We start from the raw sequence: 15,894 nt of genomic DNA on the forward strand, positions 1-15,894 counted from the left end.
GCTCATATATTCAGAAGGCTGCCACTTCTGTGAATCTTCCTGAGAGATAACTGAACATATCATATACATAGATGTGCAACTCAAAAGCCATTTACATAAAACCATAGGGGAAACAGTTTTTACAAACTGGCTGGCTCTCGTTATTTCAGTTCCTTCACACATTGAAAACCATGCAAATACTGTTATTCAACCCATGCAAACACTGTTATTCAACGAAAAATTGGTAAAAACTCGCATAGAATACAAGTCTATATTGTAGCCTTATATAAGCTTAATATAAAGATGTTAGAATTTCTGTGAAACATTATATGCATATTTCTGTCTGTGGAATTCCCCATCACCACCAGCAGTAGTCAGAAGTGCAAAATTAGGTCATCATCTTAAGGAGAAATAATCACTATGAATTTGTAGCATCTGATAAAAAAATAAATCTTATTTACATACAGCAAAAAACTTTTGCAGCAGAATATTCATCAGCAGTAGGCCGTTCGACTAATCATGATTCCCAAGCCACTCAATTTAAATAAGCAGTGGTATTCATCAGTTTCCCTGCACATTAAGAAAATCAGGCTGTCCAGAATAGTGTGAAAAAATTCACTCCCCCCAAGATGGTTCAAATCCTACCTAACACCTCTGGGGCAACAGATGTAGCCGGCCGATGCTTTGTTATGCTAATGAAAAATTCCACAGGAATCAAATCCACAAACAAATGGTCAGTCCAACACAACTTTTTTAAAAAGTAAAGTCTATCTTTTAAATCTATCTGAACCATCTTCACCTTGGAGAGAAAGAGTTCAACTAAGTTTGATTCAGAGTATGCCTATTGAAATTAATGGACCTTACTTTGTCATGCTAATTTATTTTAGTGGTCCACCCTAAATAAAACTTGGTTGAATAATAGACAAGGAAACCAGAAGGTGAAGCCATGATAAAATGTAGGATAGCTAATGGCAAAACTGCATTACCCTGGAAAACATGTTTGACAAGAGTCACCAACATGAAGGTGAAGGGAGGATTTCTAGCGGAAAAATAGCAAGTAAGAAGAGGAATGTCAAATTCCTCCCATGGTCATCAGTTTTCCCTCCAAATATTCCTCTAGGCAATTTTTCCTCTGTCAAGCTTAGTCCCAATCAGATGGGGCTTTTCCTCAAGGGAACTCTAGTTGCCTCAGATCAGGCAAGTTTTGCAAGAATATTCTGTTTTAAAATGTCATGATTTCTATCACCGAATACCATTATAACCATACCCACAAAGGCACAGACCTTTATATAACTTAAAGCACAATGTGGCAAGACAAAACCAACCTGATGTCAACAGGGCAGAAAATGTAAGGGCAGAAAATGCGCTAAAATGCAAGAACAGTCCTTAGTTTTCACTTCTGATAAGTTCTCCTCTCACTTCTTATGCACAATACACTTCAAAAAAATTTAAATGCCCAAACACACGATTTTGTCAATCATCTGCCTTTTTATTCAAGACACGGTAATGAAGCAGAATGCACAGCAGTTTCAAGTAACTGTTTCGCTATGTAGCAAGATTTTGTTTCAGAAAGCCAAAAATCTAGTCCCATCATTGTAACTCTATTTTGACAATAGTGCTTTATGTAAGCTCCTAGAGTTTGCTATTAAAACTATCTCTGTGTTTATAAACACATTGTTATTTTGCATGTTGTTAACACACACACTCTCTTCCCTTTTCTAGTATTAACCACCACTATGTGCTTAGAACATCCAGGAAGCATTGGTTCCTCCAACAGGATTCTGCCAGTGTTTGATGATTTATATACAACTAGTGTTAGATTATATGTGTACATTATTTCCTTCAATAACCATCTTGGAAGTTTATGAGGCAATAAACACAAATGCAATGACAACTTACTAGTACACTATTTGTATTCTCAGGTGAATGTGCCAAATACAGATAGCCAAAGCAATTATTAACCTCTAGAGTAAGCCAGTCACAAACATGAACGAGATGCACTCAACCAGGAAATAACTTTAATAAAATTTTGGATCTCAGCTGTTTCACATACTGAATCTTTAACTATTTGGCTTGTTTCCAGAACTTGCAAAGATTAACATACTTCCTTCGTGTTCAGAAGCATAAGTAATGCATACTTATAAAAAGAAGAAGAAAATGCACTATATATAACCAGTTTTATCTGTCCATTTCACTCAAGGTCAGTGGTACAGAATACAGTGGTGCCTCGCAAGACAAAATTAATTCGTTCCGCGAGTTTTTTCGTCTAGCGAATTTTTCGTCTTGCGAAGCAAGGTGTCGGAAAAGTTTTGGAAAAGCTTCAAAAATCACCAAAAACCTCAAAAAAGGCTACCACACCGCGTTCTATGAGTTGCTCCTCGAAGTCAAGTCACAACTGTATTAACGGTGTTAAGAAAAAGGAAACAAACTTGCAAAAAAGGCAAGACGTTTTCGTCTTGTGAAGCAAGCCCATAGGGAAATTCGTCTTGCGAAGCAGCTCAAAAACTGCAAAACCCTTTCGTCTAGCGAGTTTTTTGTCTTGCGAGGCATTCGTCTTGCAGGGCACCACTGTATATGTCCCTATAGATCCTAACCCCTATAGTCATCATCATCCTTTCAATTGACAAGAGAGGGATATTTACATCAAGAGTCCTCAGAGAGACAGTGCAATCATTACGCTTGCTCTGAAGCTCCACTTACTTCAGTGGGACTATCTCTAAAATAAGTAAGCACAGAATTAGAACTTTAGGGTCACTTCAATAATCACAAAGTGATAAATCATGTTCACCACCAAACATATTTGTCACAGAGATGCAGCCAATCCCAGTGTTCTGTCTACGTAAATACATGCACTGAAAACACTCAACACATGCCAAAGTTAACAGTTTCATGTTTATATGAAAAATGTACTGAATTTCAGCACCAGAGGTAAAAAGGAATGCAAACTGGGGTCTCTTCCAGTGTACCAACGACTCAGAGGTAGCTTGTTCACTTAACCCACTCACAACTTACAATAAGAAATACAGTTTAATGCAACAGCCCTTAAAATCAGATTGCTTTTTTGTTCTTACACAATTATTGTTAATAAAAAATAATAATAATAATAATTAAGTAAACCCAAACTAGCATGTTCAGGTATACTAGAAAATGTCCAACAAAGAGGAAAAAAGATAGAATTTAGGACTTTTGAGAAGTTAGCATATTTTAAGTAGCTTTCAATGAAGAAGAAAAACCTAACTTACTTTAGATAACTATAGCTATCATTGATAGGTTACTGAGACCATCAAGGAGGTATAACATCCCTTATACAGATGATGATGATAATAAATAATAATAATAATAATAATAATAATAATAATAATAATAATAATATTCAAGTTAGAAGGAGGCATTAGGAGGGCTACAAGGGCACTGAGAATGCATTCTCTCAGAAAAAGGGTGTTAAAGCAGGAAAAAGTTTGCAAGACCCTGTATATACTATTAGATTGATCGCCAATTCTGATACAAAAGGATTACTGCCATATTGCATGGTTCAACATAGGCTGGCTTGAGATTGTAACTCAGCTTCTTCAGCCCAACCAAGACAAACACTAAGAGCAGTCTCCACCTCCTCTAGCAACCACCTGCAACTTCCTAGGGAAGCCAAGTTCACAATGGGTACCAGAAACATATACCACTTGCCAATGGGTTCACACCACTATGCCATTCTGTATGATTCACCTCTTATGCTCCACCGTAAACTCTACAAGATTCCTAGAAAGCATATACAGAGCTAGAAATGAGCCTAAGGATCAGGTATGCACTGTCAGCACCTTAATTAGCAGTAAGATGCATTCCTCTCAAATCCTGCCAAAACCGAGGCTTGCTAATCAGTAAACAAAGCTTGTACTTCCAAAGAATGATTTGTGAGTGTACATATGCATGCATACATATATTTTTTTTAAAAAAAGTAAACTTACTGTTCTGGGGATTGGTGGAGAAAGAGATCCATTAGACATATATGGATCGTTATTCATATTTGGCATCATGATATACCCAGAATAACCAGAGTAAGAAGGTCCTTTACTATATAAGCCACCATCACTGTGTTTCCCTGTAAAAAGCAAGAGTTACTCATTTAGCCCCGTCATTTAATTTTCCAATGTATCTCTCTATAAGATGACACTCATTCTTCCAGCAGTCCTACATTTTTATTTTTATTTTGGAAGGTGGGTGGGTGGGGGGGTTGCATTCTGCTCAAGGTTTGCATCTTTAAGTTCTTAGACCTAGTAAAAGGACTGCACTAAAGTATACCTTAGACCACCACATTTTAATGGGTTGTGTTATATCTGAAGCTATGACATTTCCAGGCAGGAGGAAGCTCAGCCCACTAAGCATCACAGATATTAAAACTTTGAATACGTCCATTTACAACCACATCTTAGAACAGGTTAATCTTTAGAGGAAAGTGTCCTGCATGTTCTGTTCTCCAGTTAAGAACCAGGACATTATAACTAGTTTTTTGATGGGGTTTTTTCCCTTTATTCTTTTTAAGGCTTCCTTCTGGTAGTCTATACCAGCAGCAGGAAAAAGTTTGTTCTGACCGTGCCAATTAGAAGCAATTAATAAGAGAGTTCGGCCTTCTGTACAACAACACCTGCTGCTAATGGTGAGCCTATTCAACACAGGGGGTTCCATTCCTAATCTGCTTAATATGTAATTTAAATAATAATGGCTATTTTGCAATCAAATGAAATGCTGAATTTTACAGACTCCATGTTACAAGTCTTACTGACAGAGTTCCCCCCAACTCTTCACTACCATTCCATGGTGACAAAAAAAACCAAACAAAACACATTTCTATATTGAGAATTTAACTGAAACTGATACGTATTTGCAGTAAGAATCATGCTGATCTAATCAGCTTCACTGGAAAAAAACAAAACCCTCATCTAACCTAGTGGCTTGGGGGGCATCCAAAATATTTGGTTAATTAGCAGATAACCACTGTGCTGCTTGAATTATGCTTCCTACATCGTGTTATAGAACAAGTGAGTACTTGCCAGAATAACTCCTTCTAAACTTTTTTTAAAAGTCTGAAAAAAGCCAGCAAATACAATTACCTATAGCTGCCGGTGGGAGAGAAGCACATACGTGCTTCAGTAAATAAATATTCATACCACAGGAATTGATCAAAATGTTTTGTACACAGGACTGATTTGTTGAAAATGGCACAACACAAAAAGTGGCTCATATGGAAAAACCATAAGATTAACATTAGTTGGGGCCAGGCTTTATGTGACTTTACTTAGTCGCTTGTCTTTTGAGTATAAGCTTTTTTTATTTATATTTGAATGCCAATGTGGGTGTTTCCAGTTGTGACCCCCACAGTTGGGTTGGGGGCATGCAACCCACTATGATCCAGGTCAGGCTGCCTGAAGTTGCAACTTGCATCTAAAAAATCTGCTACTGAAGCCAAAGGGTGCTTCCAGTCCCTATGGAAAATTGCAGGCACCAGGGACCCCAAACTCATAGTGGGTGGCAAAAAGTTAAGCCCACTACCCCCCAAACACACACACATGTCCCAGTGCAGACCAGACTCACTCACACACATACATGCAGGCAATTTTTGAAACAGAATACTTGCATGCAGATTGGCCTCAATAACCAACATCCAGATCTACTGTTACTTGATGCGAGCGTGCAAGGCATTTATTTAAGGACTGCGGAGAAAGATTGCACTTTTTGCCTCACCCCTAACATACAAGCAAAAGTGCTTCTGCGCAATTGCTGCAATGGCAGCAATTGCAGGAAGGAGTTGTGAAGTTGTGGGTGGGGCTAAAAGTACAACCCACAGTCAATACAAAAATGCCCTTCATGCAAGCAAAGCATGAATTGGGGCAAAATAGCAGCAAAATCTATAACTTGTGTAAAGAAAGATCTATCTTACCTTCTTCAGGGTGTTCTCTGCCTTTCTCGTGGTAAGACTCCTGAGACTGGCCTTGCCTGGACACCTGGACAAAAAACATCACATGCCATTATTACCTTTCCATCCATTTTTACCTTATTTTGTTCCTTATACCTTCCCTTAATAAAAATGTATTATAATGTCCAATTCCCACATAAACACTTCTATGTCTCTCCCTCTCTCTACCTATCTATCCACAGGATAGTGTGCTTTAAAACAAAATGTTTTATGTTTTTGTTTAATTTGCACCACTTTGCTAGTATTTAGTTTTATAGTGATGCAAGAATAGCTTCCATTCTCCTTAATTTGCACAAACCTCATTTTAGTGAAAAATATATTGTGGGTGTTTCTGAACTATCCTTGGTTTATATATATATAAGAATAAATCCGTATTTTGTTTCAGTGTTGGTAAGTTGCCCAACAGTTTATGCAAATCCTTTAAAGAGTTTATGACTAATGCTCTGACCTTGCTGATTTTAACCCGAGAAATTTCATGGCTACTCTTAAGGCCTAATGCTATTATATGATCCTGTGATTCATACAAACCTGCCTTTTCCTGTGCCATGAAAACTGATTTAGGGAAGAAAGCACTCACACTGCATTCCATACTCAGGGAAAATAATGAATTACAATTTTTTGCACTCACAATCATTATCATTAAATTCATCACCAGCAGGTCCCAAGGCAGATTGCAACAATTTCAAATCCAGCATTAAAAGCAGTTTAAATTAGAGTCATAGGAACAGAGTGGGTCCTGAAAACACATGTCTCAGGTGCCGAGGCCAGGGCAGAGGTGCATTCACTGAAAGCTATATAGTGAAGATGCCAGACACACCTCTGTGCTGAGCGAACTCCAGAACTTAGGGGGTGCCACAGGTAACGCCCTCTTCTAGACCACCACTTCCCTGAACTTTTTAGGGCAGCAGAACTACCAGGAGGAGCCCCCCCCATATTACCAGCCAAGAGCATCTTAAATTGAACCTGAAAGCAAATGGGTAAACCAACGCAGCTGTTTTAGAACAGAGGTTATAGGAGTTCTAGCAGCAGCCCAGCATTTTGAACCAGTTGGAAGTTTTTGATAAGTCTTCCAGAGCAGCCCTACATAGAGCACATTGCAACAGCCCAATGTGGAAAGTTAATGTGGGAATACCATGGCCAAGTCACCTCTGCCCAATAAGGAATATGTAGTTAATGATTGCAAATAACACACACCAGTACGCATTAAGTAACTAAATACATTTCAAAGACCTTAACTCCATTTGAATCAATGCAAGCTCCTACAAATTTAAAAGGCAATCCAGAAACATTGAAATTCAAACTAAACCTTTAATGCACAACCCAACACTGAAGGTTTGCAGGTCATTTCTCAGTGTGCTGGAAGTCGTTTCTTGGAAACAAGTTCTTACTCTGAAGGATTCAGAAAACAAAACCCTTCACTGTAAGTGGTATTGATCATTAGTGAAATTTAGTTGACTTAAGTGTACTTGGGACCATTTCCCCAACTGTTAGTAGTAGAGTGAAGCACCTTGGCTAGGTTCCTAAGGTACCCCTATAGCAAAATAACACCAAAAGCAATGATGGGAAGGAGCTCTTTCAATTTGTAAGCCACAGATGCTACAAAAATAGTTTATTTTAAAAAAAATGATGGACCAGCCATTAACCATGTCATCTGGGCAGATCACAAAAACAATAACCATCTGATAAAATACTAAGAGCAATAAAAATTCCCACAAGCATTCTATCATCATTCATAAACAGAAGACCCAGTAAGAAATAATTTAAAATTGCTGGGGAGAAGGAAAAATAGTATTTGCCTGGTGCTGAAAATACTTTAATGCAGGCACCAGGAAAGCCTGAGAAGACATTCCATAGCTAGGGTACCAGCACAGAAAAGGCCCTCTCCATCCTCTGATGAATAACTTAAAAGTATATGCAGGTATGAAGGGGTGGAGTCAATCTTTTAAGTAACCTGCCCCCCCCAAACCATTTACTTAAATTGCTCAAAATCTCTGATTCTTCTGTCTTTTCACAGCAAGCAAACTTCTGATCTAGGCATGAGTCAGTTCAGCCTGCAGATATTTCTTTTGGCAACAAATATACATAGGTCTGTCTACTTAAGGCTCCTCACTGATTTTCTGCAGCACAGCCCTAAAACCTGTGGTTTGCCTTTAGAAAAAAGTCTGAACTTTGTTGTGACGTACTGTTCCCAAAAATCTCTCACTGAAAGATGTACAGGAAGTTAACTTTCTAGTGTTTTTCTTGCTCTGCCCATGCTACATTCATTTATCTCTGCAGAGTTAGGGAGCTACCACCTAACCACCCACGTGTCTCTATGTACTCTTATTTGCATCACAGCGAGGCAGGGCAGCAAGAGTAACCATGGTAATGTAAGGAATACGGCACCAAACTCAAGTTTTAATCTCAGACCAGGTTTACGTTTGAGCCACGATAGCCATCCGCAAACGCACAAGGAACAAAACCAAAGGAGGCCAGTTTAGCCATACATGCCTCCCCACCACTCAGAAAATGGGTTTAAACTGGGGGAAAGGTAACAGGAAAATTAAAGAGTAGCTTCACAACAATACAACCGCTCCTCTTCAACTGCTCTGCCTGCCCCCACCCCCAATTTCAAGGCAGCAAGCGGAGCTTTCAACTCCACTCCCTCCGCCGCCGCGCCAAGCGCTACTCATTCATGGGGAACTGCGGAGTATCGGTTTTCAAAGCGCCGTGGTCAAAACAGTATCCCACTTGGCGGCTTACAGTTTCCCGTTTTCCACGCTGCGCGCACACACGCCCTTTCCTTAGCTAGCCTGAAAGAAAGAAAAACCCTTCTACACTTGGGGAAAAAAACAACAGCCCCCAAAATCCCTGAAAAGGAGCGGTAGTCTTGAGTTTGCCAGAAACCTACTCTTCCACCCCCGACCCCCCCATCCTTTCCTCTAGCCCCAGAATAGCAAAGCCACCCACTCGAACGCATTCCAGCGACTTTATCAAGCTCAGGCTGATTTACTGCTTGATTTACTGCTTGAGATAAGAGGGCAAAAGGATCAAGACGAAGCCTCCCCCCACAACCCACCCCGAAGCCCACCCAAAGAGTGAAACCGGATTGTTCCCTGTGCACAACTTTTATTGTGCTACTTGACCGTCGCCCTTCCCGGAAAGTTTGCGCTATTCCACCAGCTGTTGTGCGCGTCCCCCTTGCCCTTCGCACAGACCCCCAACCGTTTGTGCCCATCTCTCCCTCTCTCTCCATACCTACCTCATGCCCATTGCTGTTTGGGATCGTCTCCGACTCGTTCACCAGCGACGACTTGATGTCGGCCAAGTCGCCCTCTTCCTCCGGGTGGCTGATCTCGGCGAAGATCTTCTCCTTCTGGGGGTCGCCTTCGTCTTTGAACGGGATCATCTCGTCGGTAGCACAAAGCTCCGGGTCCCCGCCGCCGCCGCCTCCTCCGGCTCCCGAGAGCTGAGGCATAGTGGCTGCTGCTCCGGAGAGGCTGCTCCACCCCGGGAATCAAGGGAGAGGAAGGAAAGGGAAGAAGGGAGGGCAGGGAGAGGAGGAGGAGGAGGAGGAGAACAGAAGGAACGAGGGAAGTTAAAAGTCTTCGGCGATCACTTTCCCCGGCTCCCGAGCCGCGCAGCCCACGCGCCTCGCCGCCTAAGCCCAGCTCCCTCCTCCTCCTCCTCGCCCGCCCCTCTCCATGCCATCCAGACCCAAACACCTGGGGGAGGGGAGAAGAGGAAAGGGCTCGAGCGCGGCCGGGCCCGGCTGCCTTTAAAAGAGGCGTCACCCCTCCGCTCCCGGTTTCTGTTGTGTCTGCAGCGAAGAGGACAGGAAAGTCTGGGCAAGACCGCGTCCCTTCCCGTCGAGGCGTTTATCTCCTCTAGCCTCCCCCTCCCCGCCCCTCTTTTGATAAACAAGAAGCGAGAAGACCTCTGTGGGCTTCTCCGTGGACCCCGGGGTTATTCCTGCGCCACGTTCTTGGATATCAATAAATACAACTGTCCGGGTTTTTCCTTCTCCAAAAAGTAACAGCACTATTTGGATGTTTGGAAGCTGTGAGAGAGAGGTGGGTGGGTGCTTGGCTGGCTTAAAAGAGGCTCTCCCACCCCCACCCCCTTTTCTGTGGTAACTTGGAGATGGGGAAGAAAACGCCAGAGAGACACCTCCGCTTGGGGTGGGAGAGGTGGAAGGAGGGAAAGGCGCGCGCGCGCACACAAACACACACCAGGACGCCTCTGCCTTTGTCCCTTGGCTACGGAAGAGGGTTCCCCCCCACCTTCTCGCCCCTCTTTCTCCTTTTTGCTGCTCGCTGTCCTCGCCCCTCTCTCTTGAAGAAGAAGAAGTGGTGCCGGAAAAATCCCTCGAGTGAAGAAGTTCTTGCGTGACAGGAAAGGGGTGGGAGTGTCTCCTCGAAAGAAACTTTTAAAGTCAGCTCCCTCAGGAAGATGGAAACGCCGAGAGCTCCTCCAGGGTCCCCCGCTTCTCAAACGGAGTGTGCGGGGTCGGGCTGCCGGAGTCTGAGGGGGAGAAGGGCGATTCCTCTCCGTCGACTTCTCCGTCCAGGTGTCGCAGCTTCCCCGCCGCGGCCCAATTAGCGCGGCAAAGAAATCCAGCCAGGTGCGCGCGCGGAAACGCGCTCTCTCTCCCTCTCCCGCGCGGGAGAGGTGAGCGGGTTCTCTCTCGCCTGAGGCGCTTGCTGGGCTCCTCGGGCGCCTCGGACACGTGTTCCCGCGGTCGTGCGAGCGCGTGGGGACGACGCGCGGGCGGCCAGCTCTGGAGCTGCTCAGCTAGGATGAGCTGGCTGACGCGGGGCCGTGTGAAGTGGGAAGCCAGTTGTGTCTCTCTCCCTCTCTCTCTCTCTGGCTCCCTCTGTAATGTAACTTTAACATCCCCTCCACCCACTTCTTCTCCACCTCCTCTCTCCGTCTCTCCCCCTCTCGCCCGCCCTGTTGAAAGGGTGGGGGCGGGAGGAAAGAAGATGAAAGAGAAGCCGCCGCTTTGATTGACAGCGCATTGATAGACGCTCTTGAGAGAGGGAGAGGAAAAAGGAAATGTATCCATACAGAGAAGGAGGGGAGGAAAAACAACCTAAACCCAGCTTAGAAAGCACAGGAGTGGGATGGAAGCTCTCTCCTTATTAGATGCACCCGAAGCCATCCCAGCAATCCAAGTTTAAAACAATTTCAGCCATCCACTTCCACGCAAGGGAAAGGTGCCCGCGTGAGAATAAAGCAAAGGTGTAGCTGAAAAAGGAAGGGAAGAGGTAGCAATGCGCGCTTGTGGCTCCCCCTCCCCTCGACCAAGAAAGGCTCCCTTATCTCTTTCCTAATTGTTTGCTCTTTAATCACTTTAACTCTGATAACTGCCCTCTTCCCCAATTCTCCTGGCGTCGCTTATTATTCTTATTTATTATTATCTGAGATGGGCTGAGTTTAAAAAGACAGAAAAAAGAGATGAGGGCGGAAAGGGAATTGCTATTCCAAGGGGTGGAGGTTTCTAATTCACTCTCCCCCTCCCCAAGGAAGCCTCTCCAGAGAGGGCAAATAATAGTTATCTGAACATCTTCAGACAAATCTGGAACAAGGATGTTTTTCTAGGGCTGCTTTGTTAAGACTTCCCCCTTTTTGGAGAGGAGGGGGGAGCTTATACATACACAATTGTTTTGTGGCTGAAAAGGGGGAGCTTGTTTGTGTGGGTGTGTTTTTTGCTTGTTTATTTACAGTTTTAGACACAGACACACACACAGTCGCTAAAATCGGTAATGCAGGAAGAGAGAGAGAAAGGGATCCAAAATGAACAAAGCTACATAGTTTCCCGGTTCTCAGGACGGAATAGTAATGAGTTCTAGCATCTTGAATTAGGAAGCAAAAATGGAAAGGAGGACGCTTACAACCACCCATTCACCTACCATTTTACGGTTGCTGTCTTGAGTGCATTAAATTTGTTGAAAAGTAAGTTCAATTGAACTGAATGGTACATACTTTCAAGTACACAAGCATAGGTTATGGCTGCATTAAAAAAACAAAACACAGTACATATAACTAAAACCATCCTTACCAGTAACAATGTGTAGTTACTAGTATGATAAAGTGAAATAAAGAGCATGCTATTATGTTTTTAAATCAGTGATGTGCAAAAGGAAAATCCAAACTCTTAGCGTGATGCTTTGCATGTTTTACTCGGAAGCAACTGCCGTTAAGTTAGACAGGTCTTCCCAATAACTGTGCGCTTTGCATCCTTTCTATCTTGTGCGAGAATTACTGTTGTTTTTAAGTCGACCGAAAAGCACACGAGAAAGGTACATTAGGAATATCATAGCCCATGAGTGCAGTCCTATCCTTCGTCCGTTCCCCAAGAACGTTTTCAACTCTTCCTAAGACATCGGGGTATGTGTGCAAGGATAAACGGCTCCTGGTGACGAGACTGCTTCAAAAATTGAGGTGGAATAAGCAAATGTGGCATATTTTCGTGACACTACTTCCTTCCTGCAACCTGTAATCAAAACCCCCCTGAAGTACAAAATCCCCTAGAAAAGTACGAGGGGAAGGAGCGAGAGAAATGAGACCCTACGGTGCTAGCTAGGAGCAAGTGCATTCCATAGAAAAAGGGGGCAGCTCCTCTTTCTCATAAAAAACATGGGGTGTTGCTTGGATTCTCAGATCCCAGGTCTGCAATCCTATTCCTAGCCACTGAACGCAATGGGTCTTGCTCCCGAGTAAACATGTAGGGTTTCCGAGGCATGACCCTACGCCTGTTTACTCAGAAGTAAGCCCCATCGGGGCACAATGGGGCACATAGTGTTGCATGGGACATGCGGAAGAGAACCCCACTCTGTTCAAAAGGGGCTTCATTCTCAAATTCCTAGAGGACTATAGTTGGAATCGGTTCTATTCATATCAGTGGGATAGGGCAAGTTTCCATTGAAATGCGTGGGGCTTACCTTTACGTAAAGGTGTGCTTGTCAGAGTTGTGCTACAAAACTACACGCCCCCTCTCTGCTGAGGCGGCTGCTCGGGACCTGGAGGAAGTTGAAGGGGCGATTTGTGAAGTTTTGATCTTGTTCCTCCTAATTCGAATCCTATTTCCTCCTTCATGTTAATTGTTGTGACTGCCACACTCATTTGCAGAACCCCTCCCTTTGCCCTCGAGATCATTGTAGTCTGAACTACCTAATGGGGACTGCTTAAGTAGATTGGGGTGGGGGGGTGGGACAGAGAAGATGGAGAGGAGGAGGGCTGAGAATCAGTGCGTAAAGGGAAGGATCCATTTGATGTATTTTAGCACAGAGATCTTCTGCTTCGGAAAACCAAAGAGCCCCTTTCGATAAGCTTAAGGATTTTCTTTAACAGGCATGTGTGATTTTAATGTTTTGCTGTTTATAGCTCCATTTACGTGGGATCCCCTTTAAAAAGGCAGAGAGGGTTTGCCTTTTTTTTAAAAAAAACGTATATATATTAGTAGGGAACCTTGAAATAAATTATATTTTTAACAGCCTTTTTCAATAAAAAGGAAGAGAAACATTTCTCATAACTAACAGCAAATATAATACCCTCGGAAAGGCATTGTTTTGAAAAGAACTCTATTAGCTGTCATAACGATTAGGCATTTGGGTCTCCAATTAGCATGTGTCTAATCGATTGTTATTGCCATTAAAAAAAAATCGAGGAAGGGTGCTGAAATCCTTTCCACTTCCAACGAGATTTGTGTCAATTTCGGTGCTGTTTACCGTTCCTGGACCCTGGAGGAGGGTGGCGGGGGAGGAGAGGAGCTTTCTCCAGGGAGTACTGTTCACACGGAGGTTTAGTATTAATCTGATCCCTCTAATAAAACAATTAGGGAAGGATTTGTGCCTCTTTCTGAAATTTGCCCTAAATCTATTATTCCCCCTCCTCCCTTCTCTATCAGCCTGCATCCCCACCGGCTGGTAAACACGCTTTCCCTCCTAGCACCGCCACACTCTTTGCAAAAGACATGCTCTTGATGCTAATTTTTTGAAAAATAAAAAATAAAATTGAGTTACTGGAGCGGGGGGGGGCGGGGAGTAGAGGCATGTTGTGCGCAGTTCCGCCGGGTTGCAGCGATGCCCTTCTTCTGCGTAGCCAGAGGGGCTAAAATCGGAACAGCAGCAGCGCTGCCTTGCGCCAAATTGGTCTCCTGCAAAATAAACTGTGTGTTTAATTAAAGGGAAAGGCGCGGTTGTTTTGTTTTCTTTTAATTGAAGCAAAAAAGGATCCCCTCTTGCCTTTCATGTGGGCTGGAGGTTTTCCCAATCCCAGTTTTTTTGTTCGGAGGGAGCCTTTTAAAGAGGAAGAGGGGGGAGCTGGGATGGCGGGGGGCTAGAAACTTAATGATTTATGACAAGGGGATAAACTCAGGAAAACCTCAACTCCAACGCCAGATTTGACTGGAGACAACGCAACTGGTATCTTCTCGAGTTCATAGGTTGGATGGAGGGCTAGAGATTCCTCGTGGTACAGAAGTGGGTGGAGGTGAAAAGAAAAAAGAAAAGACTGCGAGGTTAAGAAAGCGGGAGAGTTACGAGAAAGGGAAAGGGGGCGTTCAAGCACCCCTGTGCTGAACTGCATACAGGCTTGCTTAGAAGTAAGTAACTCTTACTTAGGCGGTTAATCTGGCGTAAGCAGGAGCTACCTCCGATTAAGCCCGTATAAGGCCTATCCGTAAGACTGCCACCCTAATACCCACACGTCTGGCATCATTGAACTGCGTAGGACTTTCTTCTGATTAAGTGTCTATAGGATCGGGCTGCGCATAGCGCCCAGGAGGCTCGACGTTCCTGGGCATCTCCAGAGACAAAGCTCAAAGGAAGCATGTTTCCCAGGGAACAGGGTCCTGTTTCGCTGAGATTTCTCCCTTTCCAGCTTCAGCACGCCTAGGATCGCTACTTTAGGTGATAATCCAATACAGCACACTATCTTATTTGGGATTTAGTCAACATCCAAATAAAAACGCATAGGGTCGGGCTGAGCCAGATTTACAATGCAGTTCTCTGCTGTAAGCTGTACTAGGTTCAATAGGAATGACTCCCTGGTTGAGAGTGCGATCCTACACACCGCGCCTTAACTCATGAGCAAGTCCAATTGCATTGAGGTGTGCATAGGATGAACTCAGTGGGCCTCACCTCCGAGTAAGCGCACATAGGATTGCACCGGATGCTTGATTGGACGCATTAAAGAGAGAGACAGAGGTAGAGAGTTCTTGACTTATGGTCTGAGATGTTAAAAACTGGCTGAGGGAAAAGAAACCATGTTAGGAAACCTAACTGGAATGGGGAAAGCACGTTCTGGTAGCAAGCTACTACTGTCCAAACCAGAGACAGCATTGGTGGTTCTTTGGCAGGGCCGGATTTAGGTTTGATGAGGCCCTAAACTACTGAAGGTAATGGGGCCCTTTATATAGCAGGCGGGGCCCATTACTTACATCATAGGAGCCTACACAACCCAAAACACTGTTGCTGTATGTAGCTTTTATTTTATTTGTTTTTTATCTTATATTTTGGAAATGTACATCCATCTATTTTTTTCCTTCAATTTTTTTTGGGGCCCCCCAAGAGAGTGGGGCCCTAAGCTATAGCTTGTCTAGCTTATACGTAAATCCGGCACTGTGCATTGCAGATGTTTTGAACTCCCATCCCCATTGGCCATACTTACTGCCTGGGGCAGGTGGAAGTCGTCGGGAGGAGCGCACCACCACGTTGGCTACGTCTGATGCTTGGGGCATCAAAGCAGGAACACAATGGGTTTTTCAGCAGCTTCGCTCTCTCTCGAAGGAACAAGGGAAACTCGCGGCATTGTTGCTAATTCCACTCCCTTCGCCTCCCGCTAAACATACCCTTCATCATGACGCGCATCCAAAGCTCTCAGGCCACGTCTACCTAAGTAATTATTAACCACTTAATAGGTTTAGGACTCTCATGGGCGCGAGAGGGTTAAATAAGGGACAAAAC

At 43.7% G+C, this 15,894-nt stretch overlaps 1 protein-coding gene across 12 annotated transcripts in view; it reads right to left on the reverse strand.

Annotated features, from left to right (window-relative positions):
* LEF1 (lymphoid enhancer binding factor 1) overlaps nucleotides 1–10,803 on the reverse strand; it is a 102,737-nt gene extending 91,934 nt beyond the window's left edge. For 4 of the 12 annotated variants that reach the window (XM_083459280.1, XM_083459271.1, XM_083459270.1 and 1 more), the window contains exons 1-4: nucleotides 10,162–10,780; nucleotides 9,186–9,426; nucleotides 5,909–5,972; nucleotides 3,939–4,072 (exon numbers count right to left, since the gene is read on the reverse strand). In XM_083459280.1, the coding sequence (XP_083315406.1) occupies nucleotides 3,939–4,072; nucleotides 5,909–5,972; nucleotides 9,186–9,401 (414 nt within the window). In that variant the 5' untranslated portion in view covers nucleotides 9,402–9,426; nucleotides 10,162–10,780. Of the gene's footprint in view, nucleotides 1–3,938; nucleotides 4,073–5,908; nucleotides 5,973–9,185; nucleotides 9,598–9,648; nucleotides 9,985–10,155 lie in introns of those variants that run through there. The other 8 variants (XM_083459281.1, XM_083459272.1, XM_083459276.1 and 5 more) reach the window with 6 other exon arrangements.
* Nucleotides 10,804–15,894: the final 5,091 nt, after the last annotated feature.

The sequence above is a fragment of the Podarcis liolepis genome, assembly GCF_965112155.1.
Source record: "Podarcis liolepis genome assembly, chromosome: 9".
NCBI lineage: Eukaryota > Metazoa > Chordata > Lepidosauria > Squamata > Lacertidae > Podarcis > Podarcis liolepis.